The sequence below is a fragment of the Thermobia domestica genome, chromosome 9 (assembly GCF_964235325.1).
Source record: "Thermobia domestica chromosome 9, izTheDome1.hap1.1, whole genome shotgun sequence".
Classification (NCBI taxonomy): Eukaryota; Metazoa; Arthropoda; class Insecta; order Zygentoma; family Lepismatidae; genus Thermobia; species Thermobia domestica.
In genome coordinates, this window is record NC_137462.1 from 23,665,073 (window position 1) to 23,678,694 (window position 13,622).

Sequence of the window (13,622 nt, forward strand, 5' to 3'; positions counted from 1 at the left end):
ACACCGTCCAGCCAGCGGTCTGTCTTTCAATGCCCTGGTCGATTGACGAACAAGTCTTCAATTATGAATTTCAACAAGACGTCCCGACCTGCAGGTCACTGGAACTTCGAGGACAACGCCAAGCTTTATTCCAATATATTTGGTATTGTTATCCCGCACCTCTTTAGGTGCCTCTCATTGTAATCCCGACATCAAAGTTGTATGGGAACAATAGTGGATGTGTTTTCGGAATACTTGTAGTTATTTTCCTTTTACAAAAATAGGAAAAATTCAACGAAATGTAAAAGCAGTGACATTCCGGCTTATATTTTACAGGCACTAGTACATGGCCACGAAGAAAGCCGAAATATCGTGAAAATGAAATCCTAAATGAAGACATCAGTCTTGGGTACAAAAGAATAAGGGCCTTATGCAGAGTCGTTCTGACACGTGATTAGTGCCATACTAAATAGTTCGACAAACATATATGTTTCCTGCAGTAATCAGTCCTTTAGTATGACGTTAATCATACGTCAAAACGATTCTGCATAAGCCGGTAAGATTTTAATTTTAAAATATGTACACTACCCGTATACCATCTACCGGTAACTATACAGATGTTGCAGGTGTAGTATTTTTGTAACAACTCGAACAAAAATAGTTTAGTAGATTAATTGATATACAAAGAGAGAGAAAAATGCAACTGAATCACGATGCAGTCCTGCATTTTTCACTTTTTGTATATCATTAGATTCGCACCTATAAAGGAGTTTATGTAATATAAAGTAGTTATTTTCCCCTTCATTTATAATGATACATAATGATTTACTGTTAATTTTTGTGTTAGCAGGCACCCATCAAAGAAGGAGCTGATATTGAAATAATTTTATCTGATGATGAAACTGATGAACGCGAAGTAAAGTCAGGGGAAAGTGAATCAATGGTGATTGAAAGAATTGGAGCTGTACAGAATAGCAAACCTCAGTGCACTGGGAATGATGCGTTGTTTTCAAAACGAAGTGACGATACTGAGAAAGAAGTAGTTGACCCCATGCAGTATGTAATGTCTCTCTACGGGAGTAAGAAAAATATTGAGATTGTACCGCTGAAGAACACAGATAAAGATTCAACTCAGAGGTAAGTTATTAGCAACAATTACTTTCCAGATCAGGGTTTCTCAACTTGGGAGTCGCGAAGATAAGTGGAACAGATAAATACAATTAGAATCTAATACCGGAAAATATTTTCAAATGTCATTTTGAAGTTTGTTCTGATAGGTATAGTTTTATTTTTGTACATACTGTTAAGAACAACAAAAAATAGGTCTATTAAACATTTCACTAGGTGCAGAGTTGTTTAAAAATCAATTTAAATGAAAGAGGTACGATATGAAACTAAAGAGAACTATATATTGAAATACCAGAAAAATACAAATGCAACAAAACCTGCATATTGAAATACAATTAAAATTGAAAGCTAATAAGATACTTGACCATGATGTGATTTAACTAGTGCCGCGATATCTGGTTCAATATTTGTGACACACATTATCAAGTCATTTAAAATACTCAATAACTTTTTTTCTTAACAACTGTCCAATTTTTTAAGAATCAAAACTAGAAATCACTTTATTTTTTAATCATATGACCCAAAATTAAGGGAGTTATGAAGTTTTAAAATTTTCTAACGGACTCCATTTTGAAACAGTATAACAGATTGGATTCGATATTTGAAGTATGAATGAACTGACCAAATTTGGTTTTAGTCCATTTGCTTTTACAGAAGTTACTGTATTCACTATGTACAAGAAATGGATTCTACTATTATAGAAATAGATGGATATCGTGAGATCTCCGCAGTAGGTATATTAAAAATCGCACACAAGCTTATTAAAAACCTGAAATTATAAGGGGGTCGCTGGCAAGAGGATATGATAAAATGGGGGTCGTGATAGGAATTAGATTGAGAACCACTGTTCTAGATTATATACAGGATGGCGCATAAAATGATCGGGAGTTTAGTATTGATATAGAAAGTCCTATTAATAATCTCAGAAATCATCGAATGACACTGCAATCAGATGTATTTTCACTTTAGCACATGCACATATCCACTGTTTTTAAAACGGACAGTCACGTTTCTGGCTACTTTACAACACATTTTCTCATCATTGATCTAATTCCGTGCCTGAATGGTTTACGTTTCCATTTACAATACATTGTTCGGATGTTTGTTGAATATTTTTCTCCTTTAAAAAATCTGCAGAGAAATGAAATAGGATACAAATCTGGGTAGTTCGGGGACCATCCTTGTCAACATGGAACAGATTTCAAAAACGATTTGGAACAATTCGTTTTCCCAATGTTTCATGCAAAAAATCAAGTACAACAAGTGTATTGAAGGAGAAGTCTGTTGTATGAAGCCGTGAGATGAAGCTGTTACGAAGCATTTTGAGACATCAGTCACTATTGATTGTCTGTCAAAAAAGAAAGTTACGATTAGGCCATGACTAGTTACAGTTGCCCATACTGTAACTCTTCTTACATTGTTAATACTGACTTGTGTCCTCGTTTGGGGGCCGCGGTGGCTCAGTGGTAGAGCGTTCACCTCTGGTGCTTGGGGCCCCGGGTTCGATCCCAGCCCCAAGCCAAGTGAACTTTGTGGTGGACAAACACCGTGTGCGTGGGTTTTCTCGGGGTTCTCCCGTTTCCTCCCACTTTCTTCATTCCACCATTTTCATTCATCACTCATCATTAAGGCCCGGATTTTTATGTTTTTACATATTTTTTCCTTTGTATGTACGCTGGTGAAAATATGAAATGTTCGCAAATTACAAAGTAAGAAGCCATATAAACCAAAATCACGTTACATATTTTTACATATTTTGAAGTCTGTTACATATTTTCCGTCTACTGTACATATTTTTAAATAAATTCAGTTTTCTGGCTCCTTTTCGCTAATTTTCTTTAAATAATACGCAAATAAAAGTAGGCTTATATATGTAATAATAACACAAAAAGTACTTTATTTAAATATCTGTATTTTTTCTCTCACTTTGTTCAACCGATTTGCATTGAGGGAAAGCTGGATTAAACCAAATAGTACACTCTACAATATGGAAAAAAAAAAAAAAAAAAAAAAAGTCGTCAGTTTCCTCTTCCAATCCTGAAAAAAAAAATCTGTTTTCTTGTATATAAATAAAGAAAACAATATAAGGATTTTTGTGCTTATCGCCTTTGCAAGCAGACGCCACTCTGATGTGTGCCGACAAAACAAACTAAAACGCATACAGTTGGCTGGCTTTCTCACCTTTTTTTGTATGTGCAACCTCTACGGAAACACAAGAAACTCAACATTGTGCAGGGAGAAACAGGTGTGAAAATTGCCCGAAAGTTCCAGTCAGTTTTGAAGAGGAATCCAGGATACCTAACATTGAGGACTGCATGCAGGATATTGGATGGAGAAGAAACGGAGGCACCTGAGGAAACCAGTCCTGGAAAATGTCATTTGCTGAAGTTCGCGCCTGTCACTTCCTGCGACGTGGAAAGGTCTTTCTCAGCCTATAAAGGGATCCTGACTGACCAACGACTCTCTTTAGCTCCTGAACAATTGGAAAAGTATGTAGTGGTTCATTGAGCATCAGCAAAGTAAGCGCTTTTTTTTTTCTAAGATTTTTTTCATCATATACAATAATGTGGTTTTCAGTTTTTCTGAGACAATTTCATTTGTTACTAGTAAAAGCTTGAAGTATCTGTGGCAAGTTAGAGATTTTTTCGAATACCATCATATAAAATACTTAGTGGTTCATGGGGTGCTCCGAAAGTAAGCGCTCGTTATTTTAAATATTTTTTTCTCTTTTGATATTCAATAATGTGATTTTCATTTCTCCACGAGACAATTTTATTTGTTCTTAGTGAAAATTTGAACGTATCAGTGACAAGTTAGTGACAAAGTTTTTCCATTGCGTAAAATTATTTAGTGGTTCATTGTTCGTCCCAAAAGTAAGTGCCTTTTGTTTAAATAAATATTTTTTTTTTTGTGTTTATATGTTCAATAATGTGATTTTTTAACTTCTTTATACATATTTTCATTTGTTTCTTCTGAAAATTTGTACGTATCTGTAGGAAGTTATTTACACTTGTTACGCTTTTATTACATAAATATGTTAAAGTATATTAATTAGCTAAGAAAATAGTACAGACACAAAATAAACACGAAAAAATATTTTTACGTATTTTCATATTTTTAACATATTTCTTACATATTTCATTGATTTTTGCTACATATTTATGTACATATTTCGGTACTTTGGACTACATAAAAATCCGGGCCTTACTCATCATCACCGTCTCCTTTAGCCTAACCGGCATAACCGTGGGACGTAAAACTCAAAGATTTCATTTTTGTGTCCTCGTTTATTTTTATTGTTGTACTGTTGTGGTCATGCTATGGAAGTTTGATCCTAATGCCTCCATCTACCTTTTGTTGCAGATAGATCATGGCCGCTGAACAACGAGCAGTGATCCAGTTTTTGTAGTCCGCAAGTGTCCATCAGAATCAGAAACCATGACTTATTTCCAGACGATGTGCCACTACTCGTGTATCTAACAGAACCATGTCACGTGCACGCTCAGTGTTGTTGTAGATGGTCGTCCGACTTCTTTCTCTTGTGTAACACTTGTGCGACCATTTTTTATTTTTTCAATCCATTCGTAGACACTCCATTGTGGCAAGACACTGTTCCCGTATTGTGCCGAAAGTCTTTGATGGATTGCGGGCCCTGATACAAGTTCCGACCACAAAAATCCAGTTCACTGGTCTTCTTTGGTGCAAACTTCTTATGGAGCGGCCATGATCTATCTGCAACAAAAGGAAGACAAATGGCGGAATTAGGAGCAAACTTTCATAGCGTGACCACAATAGCATAACAATAACATAAACGAGGACAGAGGTGAAGAATATAAGAAAGAGTTATGTCAAAATTGCGGATAATTTTTGACTTACCCTCGTACGATATTTTTTCGTTGCAATCGCTATATCATCAAGGAAAAGTGGGCCTCATCCAAGAATCGAAAGTTATTCACAACTTTGTTCTTCTCACGGACCCACTCACAAAACTGCCAATCGCTGCTCTTTGTTTCTGACGGTTATGCAGTGCTGTTATTTTTATAAGGAAACTAATTCAAATCTCGTTTTAATATTCGTTTTAGTGAATGTGTGTTTATTCCTAATACTGTGAGAAAAAAAAAAGTCTGGTTAATTTTGTACCGCCAATGGATTGCTTCGACATTTTCTGGAGACTGTACAACTTTGTCTGAGGTGAGCATGAAACCGTCTTTGCATCTGGAAAACACTTTTGGTTTTATAGGGGAAAAATTATGAACGCTGTTGAATAGAAAGTCTACTTCAGTGGGCCATTTTTGTTTTACTGGTCCTCTAGCGGAACTTCAATCTGGAACACAACATTATCTATTCCAGTAATTTCAGCTGAAACTACTACTTTTTCAAAAAATGTCGTGGCGGTGTTACCTTCATTTGAACAACTATTTCCTTCAGGTTTTGGTTGGTCAACAATGATAGCTAAATCTCTTTTGAAATTTTTCTCGGTTGCTTTGTTTTCGTCTGTGAACTATTTCTTTATTTGTGTATTCTCTTACCTGCCACTGCTTGACCTCCAGTCTATATGAAATATGAAGTAAGCATTCAGAAAATCTTATCCAAGTTTGGAGAGTGGGAAGTCCAAATCTTAAAGTGGAAGTATCTGTCTTTTCCTTCAGAATATCCGATTGGTTCATTATTTTCTGCTTGCTTCATAATTGCTACAAATGTTAAAGATTCTGTACTCTCGGAAATTGGCAGGTCCACAGTGTTCCTTCTCTTCGCTCTAACGCTGCTCTCACTAAAGTTACTTGCGGTTGCCCTCTCTTAGAAAAAGATAAAATTTCAACTTTAATTTCGGAAGTCAAGTCTTGGTCCAACCACTTCACATTGTTTTTCAGAAATGTCTGAATTCCTACCCGCCTTGTCCAGTCGGCGAAATAACTCGCTACAAAATCGCGAAATACCGTTGTCAATATGTTTCCGCTTCTTGTCTGAATCTTCTGTCCCTGTTTCTTGTATTACGTGTTTCTTCCTCCCACCAGAATGCAACTGTAAAATCCTGTACAACGTTTCTCGTCGACGTCCATATTCCATTTACAACCTGCGTATAAGAAAATTTACTTGTAATAATATGTTGCTGTAATACTTAATTCTGAACAAACAGTTTATATTCAGTTGGAAACGAACTATAACACCTGTGCTTACATAAAAATCGATAGAAATGACTATTGTTTTGCTACGGAGTTAATCTCACTTTCTGTTTCATTTGGCATAAGCAGATACTATTTACAATATAATTAAAAACCGCAGGACGCCGCAGTTTGTTTTTAGGAGGTAAATCTAGAATAATCACATAGCATTCAACTGTAGATTTCAGCATTGGGAAACACCGGGAAAATTTGACAGCTCTGCAGAATTACAAAAATAGGACTTCAAATTAAATTAGTCACATTGCTATGTATTAACTCATCAAGAACCAACTGTGTATCTTAAAATGTATTACTTTATGGATTTAATTACAGGAGATACACAAGTCAATTCACATTATACATTACTCACCAGAAATAATAACCACGGGTGGACAGTATCTTGTATTGAAACAATGGATATTTTACTACACTAACGCTGCAGAGCAAACCACATACATAACCTAATACTTCAAGCTATCAGCTCCCTCTGGTGAGAGGCTTCTCTCCGTGACCTCCAGTTTTTTTTATTGCCACACATACTAGAGAAAATATGCAGTCGAAAAGTCAGGACATTCGTACTTTAAAAATTACAATTTTGTCCGGGTTTTGGGCCTGTTGGAACCATTATGCAGTGGTTCGAATTCCACCTTACTGGAGGTTCATGTCTCATATAGACTCGGCGCTAAAATTCAACAGACAAAATAATGAACAGTTGGGTTTTCTCTGTAAAATTTATAGGGTTGTATGGTAAGTCGTTTAATGGTGGCAACGCTATTGCTGTCACTGATTAGATATTCAACTGTCAAAATCGTATACTTACTTTAATCACACTATATTTTCTTCATGTACGTAGGTTACCTTTAAAATTGGTGTTGTTTTATGTTAATGCAGTCACATTTAACTATCTTTGACATCTTTATTAACTCTTGCTACAATTGTTAAATATAGTAATCATTTAATTAACTTCTTGTAATTTTAACCCTACCATTTCCCATTACCTAAATCCTGGAATCTTCTCATTTAGTTGTTGGTAACATCTAAACTACTCTTATTACAATATCTTCAATCCATGTTCTATATTTACAAACTGTCTGCGTGACAACTTCAATAGCTTGTATATGTAGATTTTCGTGGCACTTCTACTCCCCAACACTCACCCACTTTACAATAGTTTAAACACCAATACATAAAATACATGAGACCAACATACGGGGGGTGATCAGAAAGTAAGATTACAAAATTTGCAGTAAAACGTGTATATATTATTTCATACAACCAATGCAGCCAACAAATAGTACATATATTAGGTTATTTTTCGACATAGTGTCCGTGTCGGTTGAGGCACTTGTCACATCGTAGAATGAGTTTAAAAATTTCCTCTTGGTAAAAATCCTGTCCTTGCGTGTTCAGTCACGTTGTCACGAAGTGTTTCACCTCCTCGTCTGAAGCCTCCTAGATGCTTCTTCAAGTGCGGGAACAGGTGAAAGTCCCTTGGAGCGAGGTCTGAGCTGTGAAGAGGGTAGTTGATAATGTTCCAGCGAAACTGCTTCAACAGCGGGATGGTTTTCTGGCCTGTATGTGCTCCTCGTTGGTAACATTTCCTCTACCAGCCGCAAACTTTCGACACCGAACATGCTAAGATGCTGACGAAACATTACAGTCTCTCTGGAAACCTCTACCAGTTGCCAGTGAATTTTAGCCGCGGTAACATATTTCGCCCACAGAAATTCAATAATTGAGCGAACTTCTTCGCGAGACCAGTTTTCCAAATGAGTTACCATTTGTGTTTGCACACTACTAGCACTGTAGGTGGCTAAAACTACACAGTTGCCAACTCCATGTATTAAAATTATCGCACACCCCCTCATTCCTCTATAACAGACGTAACTCCAGAAGTATCGGCCTTGTAACCTTAATTTCTGATACTTCCTCGTACAATAGGGATAAAGCAATTCAGAATTCTTTCATTTTGCTTTGTCCTTTGTTCTTCTTCTTTTTTATTGTACAAGTTGACCTCTTTTTTTCAGATTGTGTCCAACCACCTAATGGGATTCCGTAACACATTCTGTATTCCTTTTAACATAGTTAAAATCATTTCCCTATTACACATGTTACGTGTCATGCCTGTACCAAATTCCACGTGACACACTGATATTGCTGTGTCCCTGTTACTTATGTCTGCCAAACATTTTTCTTTCTTCCATTTCATCTACAACTTTTTTCACAGCAGCCTCTTCTTTCGGTGTTCGGCGCATCCTGATATTCTTAATTCACCTTCTTTATTTCTTTTTCCAATATTGTTAAATTCAACATAGTTTGTACATTGTTTTACTTTGGCTTTAAAAAAAAAAAAAAAAAAAAAAAAAAAACTAATTTATCTTCTGCACGTAAAATTAAATTGCTGGGATGAGATCTTTTGGTACTGTCTGTTTCAACGCAAGCTGTATTAGGGAGAATTTTTGGCGTAATTTACATTTCCTGTAAAATCAGGGAACTTTGAGAGTGCATGTGAGGTTGTTTCTTGGATTTAATTTCTTCGCCAGACACGTCCTTTCGTAGTGAAATATAAATAGACATTATAACACCTGAGCTGTGGCTTGACAGTCTGTCTTCGTGAACTCGTAGAGATCTCTTACATAAATTTGGAAATTTCATTAGTATTTGATAATGTTGCATTAGGCAGTTATTTCCTTGGGTAGTATTAGGATTTGTAGCCGCTTCGATCGTCTTAGAAAACTGGTTTCTTCCTTCAGTTTTGCAATCTGGAGATCACGTTTGTAGAATTCTGACTGAATTCCCAGCGTAAAATCCGCTCTCACCAATTTATTTAAAACTTTCCAACCAAGAAGTAAGCGTACACTCGACTGTAAACTGCTGCGTTATTGTCACTTTTTAAAATTGGCGTTGCCTTATGCTAATGAGGATTGTAAATGCAGCCACACTTAACTATCTTTTATTTTAGTTACTAAACTATGTCCTTGGATGCATAGTTTAAAACTCAAAATCTTACCTTGTATCCCTAACTTCCATCTTGTTTAAGTCATTATCTTTGACTTCTTTATTAATTCTTTTATTAATCATTTAATTAATTTCTCGTAATCTTAATCCTATCATTATTCTTTACCTAAATCTTGTAATCTTCCCATTTAGTTCTTGACATCTAAACTATTATTGCAATATCTTCAATCCTTGTTTTATATTTACAGACTTCCTGTCCCCAGCAATAGAGTTGTATATGCCTAATCGTAAATATCTTGCTTCAACTAAAAATAATAATAATTAGGGCCCTGATTTTTATGTGCTAAAAATTGTAAAATATTTATTTTTTATGTGCTAAAAATGAAAAAAATACTAAAAGTTGAAAAATATTTAACAAAAAATATAAAAGTATGGGAAAACGCCCAACAAAAGAAAAAAATAAATACTGGTAGTCTCCAATAGCTCTTATTCATCAGATGTCGAAATTCCATGGGCATTGCAGTGAATAACTTACATCTTTTTCAAATTGTCCATCGTAAAGCCATGCCTACTGTCACAGAGTAATGCTTTATATTGAGAAAAGAAACGTTCTACATCATACGATGTTAACCTCGCGTATTTGAAAAAGGGCATATCACGAATATTCACACCATTAACTTCACTTGTGTGTTGGCCTTCCAATACTTCAGATATTTTACATAGGATTTATAGTCAATGTTTTGTTTTCCAAACAAATCCTTATTTTTTTTTCTTCTTACGACTTCAGCTTTCTTTCAACGCACTGTACTTTTTTAACTGAAGTACTCAATAAATCTCCCGTAGTTTCTAGTTTCTTTATAGAGTGGGTCAAGAAACATAAACTGGCAGATATGAAATTACCTCCCCTTCACCTACGGCCACTCGTCCTCCCCTCAGTTTTGGCTTCAAAGTACAAAGTGCTCCTTTAAAAGGTTTTCCTTTGGCACAAGTTACCCTAGCACTGATAAGCAGAATTTATGACAACGTTGTTTCTGCAGGTGTGCAATTGCGATGGATAGGTTTATGTAGGTTATTCTTTTTCCGATGTTAATTTCTTAAGAGTGAAAGAAGAAACAATTCGTTGTGTTTAGAATAAAATAATGGAAAATTATTAAAAATATATATATTTATTACAAAAATGTCCGAAATATTTATTTACGTAACTTTTTCATTTGTAATTTACACTTCCAGATTCTTAATTGGGATAATAAACTTTGTTTTGGGCTTGTACGAGTTTGGAAAGTATGCGTTTGCCTATCGGTCATGAAAGTCACGAAAAAGTCACGAGATTTAGCTTTTGGATCACGATTTTTTTTAACTGTGCAAATGTAAATACAGATTGAAAATATTTTTCTATAAAACGTCAAAATTCACCACCAAAAATGTCTATCGTCGGCTTTAGACGCTACCAAATCGCAAGCAAAATACGTTTGTATCGCATGGATGAAAATTCGGCCTAATTAGCACCCAAATTCGCTCTTGAAAATGTTAGAAAATTTTATGATTTGGTAAAGAAAAGGTCACCACCACATTCATTTTGGAATTTTAATAGATACCCTGGCGGACTTCTTCGCGAGACCGGTCTTCCAAACGAGTCACCATTTGTGTTTACCTACACCTAGTGCCATAAGTGGCGAGTGACTGAAACACTGCACAGTTGCCAACTCTTGTATTAATATTAAAATTATCGCACACTCCTCATTCCTTTATAACAGACGAAACATCAGAAATATCGACCTTGTAACCTTAGTTTCTGATTCTTCCTCGTACAAATAAATAAATATTGGTTGTTTATATATATATATATATAATGTATATATTTTCAGGTCTCAACAAGATTTCAGTAGTCCGAAAACATCAGAAGAGAATGTAGTTTCTGCAGAGGCTGCTCTTGAAAGATTTCGTGGCTGTAACATAAGTGTAACAAGACTAATAAACATCGAAAGTGATGAGAAACAACAGGTAAACAGTGGTCGTGGCAAACCCACAAGAATTTTCAAGTGTGACATATGCGTTGTTACTTTTCCAACTGAAAGTGATTATAGAGAACATAAAAAGGTGTGTATCGAAAGGACACCACCACATCAAGTGAGGTTGAAATCACCTACCTCCAATCGTGGCATGGACTACAGTTCAAATACAAGGGAATCGTGGATGTCTGGTGAAGGTTTCAGTGATTCAGGCTCTGTAAGTTCAATCCATGACCGGGATCAGGTAATGTCTGATTTCCAATCCAAACAAGGTGTAAGTTACGATGCCTCGAGTCAGGACAGCAACAACCATTTATATCCTCAGAATTCTGGATCTGCTCATCCTACAGATCCCAGTGGAATCGCTAATGTACCTTATCGTTTTGAATGTGAAGTTTGTGGAGAAAAATTCCAGTATCGGCATACATTTTCAACGCATCGTCGAGTACATACGGGAGAACGACTGTATGAATGTGAGGTTTGTCACAAGATGTTTGCCCAACGATCTATTTTGCTTACTCACCAACGTAGCCACACAGGAGAGAAACCATATAAGTGCCAGTTTTGTGGAAAAGCGTTCTCTCAGGTTGGGAATCTGAATGTGCATCGCCGTTCACATTGTAGTGATAAACCGTTCAGTTGTGAAAAATGCGGCAAAACTTTCAAACAAAAAGTCAGCTTAGTTAGTCATAATATGATTAGCCATTCTTCGGTGGAAGTTAGTGACCAGGGGAGCATGAATTCTAGTTAAACCGAATTCGCTTCCGTAATTGTGGTCTATTTAATTGCAATAGATATCTTTATGTAATAGTGATATTACAACAGTAGAAAATGTAAGCAGTTTGGAATCGTATTATATTCCTACTCAGGACATGTTCAAGTGTTATCGAGAATAAGAGAAAATATAACTTTTAGAAGAGTTTTTTACCTCGAAAGCAGATTAAAACCGAAATCGGGGAAAGATTTACACAAATTAGAGGTCAAATTCGATGCTATTTCTAAGATACCTGTACAGTTGAGTGTCCATGATATACGAAGTGCGTACTAAAAGTATGTGCTATTTATATATAACGCCGGTGATATTCAGTATTTGGGTGAGAGCTTTCCTTCACTTTACAATAATCAATGTCTACGCTCATTCATTAGCAGTATGTACGAGAATGAATCTTTTAAAGGCATCTGCGAAGTCATTTTTTGGGGGGTGGAGGGTATTTTGGACACTAGAAAAATACTTCCGAGGGCACTTCTGGGTGGAAAGCATCTGCTTCGCGACGATTCCTTCAGTTTTGAAAACGGACATAGGTCACTGGGGGATAATTGTTGGGAACACTTCGATGTTCTTATCTGTAAAAAAAAACTTGTTCTTATCCGGGAGACTATCTTTCTTCCATCTAACTGGCAAGGAACCTAACGCATGAATCGACCTTGTCAATTTCAGGTGGTCTGTCAATGATACAATGAGAGAATCCTGTAAAGTTACAGATAACCTCAACAGTTAGCCGTCTGTCCTGCAAAATTTCAAGTGATCTGTCAAATTTCTTCCCACGATGCAATGAAAGAATCCTGTAAGGTTACAGATATCCTCAACGGTTAACCGTCTGTCCTCCATGACCAGGACCTCAACAGGGCAGTTTTTTCTAAGGTGGTTATACAAAAGGGTTTCCTGACTTTGACAAGTCTCCAGTTAATCTCCTTCTCCCCTCCCAAGTAAATTCCAGCACCTACTTCCGCACAGTACAGTCAGCGAGGGCAACGTCTCCACAAATGTTCTTCAACTGGCGATGCATATGTACGTATCCTAGTTGTATATCTTTTCAACATGTAGACCAAATCTTCCTTAGACATTTCTATGGTGAAATCTGTCATTTCAGATTAGTATATATATATATATATATATATATATATATATAAAGAGACCTTTCACTTTGAATGTATTACAAACGAACATAGAAGCTTAAAATTTTGCACAGTGAACCCTTGAAGTCCAAAGTTAATTTATTTGTAATTATATTAATCTACTCCTAGTAGTTTTTTAACAATGGCAAAACGGCATGTACTTTTGGTACGCATTTCGTAAAATTCCAGAAATCTTAGGAGTAAAATTCTACATTATTTATATAGTAACTTAGTTTTGAAATTTATGTCACAAAAACGAATCACTTATAATTTCTGTAAGTTTTTTTTAAGGTGCCATCTCAGTATTTGCTAACTAGACTAAGAAGCTGATCTCCAGCGAAACAGTCCTTAAAAGCAGCATTATTCACATACGCGGAGATTGATGAGTAAATTGGTAACTACTAACAGTATTTCTGACAGAAGACGATGAATCTTGAATCAAGCATTGTTTTTTTACTAACTTAAGAAACATTTATTCCCACCGAGCGTC

The 13,622-nt window shown here is 35.9% G+C and overlaps 1 protein-coding gene across 4 annotated transcripts in view; it reads left to right on the plus strand.

The window, feature by feature from the left end:
• Positions 1–13,115, plus strand: part of LOC145694466 (uncharacterized) — a 28,710-nt gene extending 15,595 nt beyond the window's left edge. For 3 of the 4 annotated variants that reach the window (XM_081770757.1, XM_081770759.1, XM_081770760.1), the window contains 2 exons: positions 827–1,116; positions 11,093–13,115. In XM_081770757.1, coding sequence (XP_081626883.1) covers positions 827–1,116; positions 11,093–11,987 — 1,185 coding nt within the window. In that variant the 3' untranslated portion in view covers positions 11,988–13,115. The remainder of the gene's footprint in view (positions 1–826; positions 1,117–11,092) is intronic. The other variant, XM_081770758.1, reaches the window with a different exon arrangement.
• Positions 13,116–13,622: the final 507 nt, after the last annotated feature.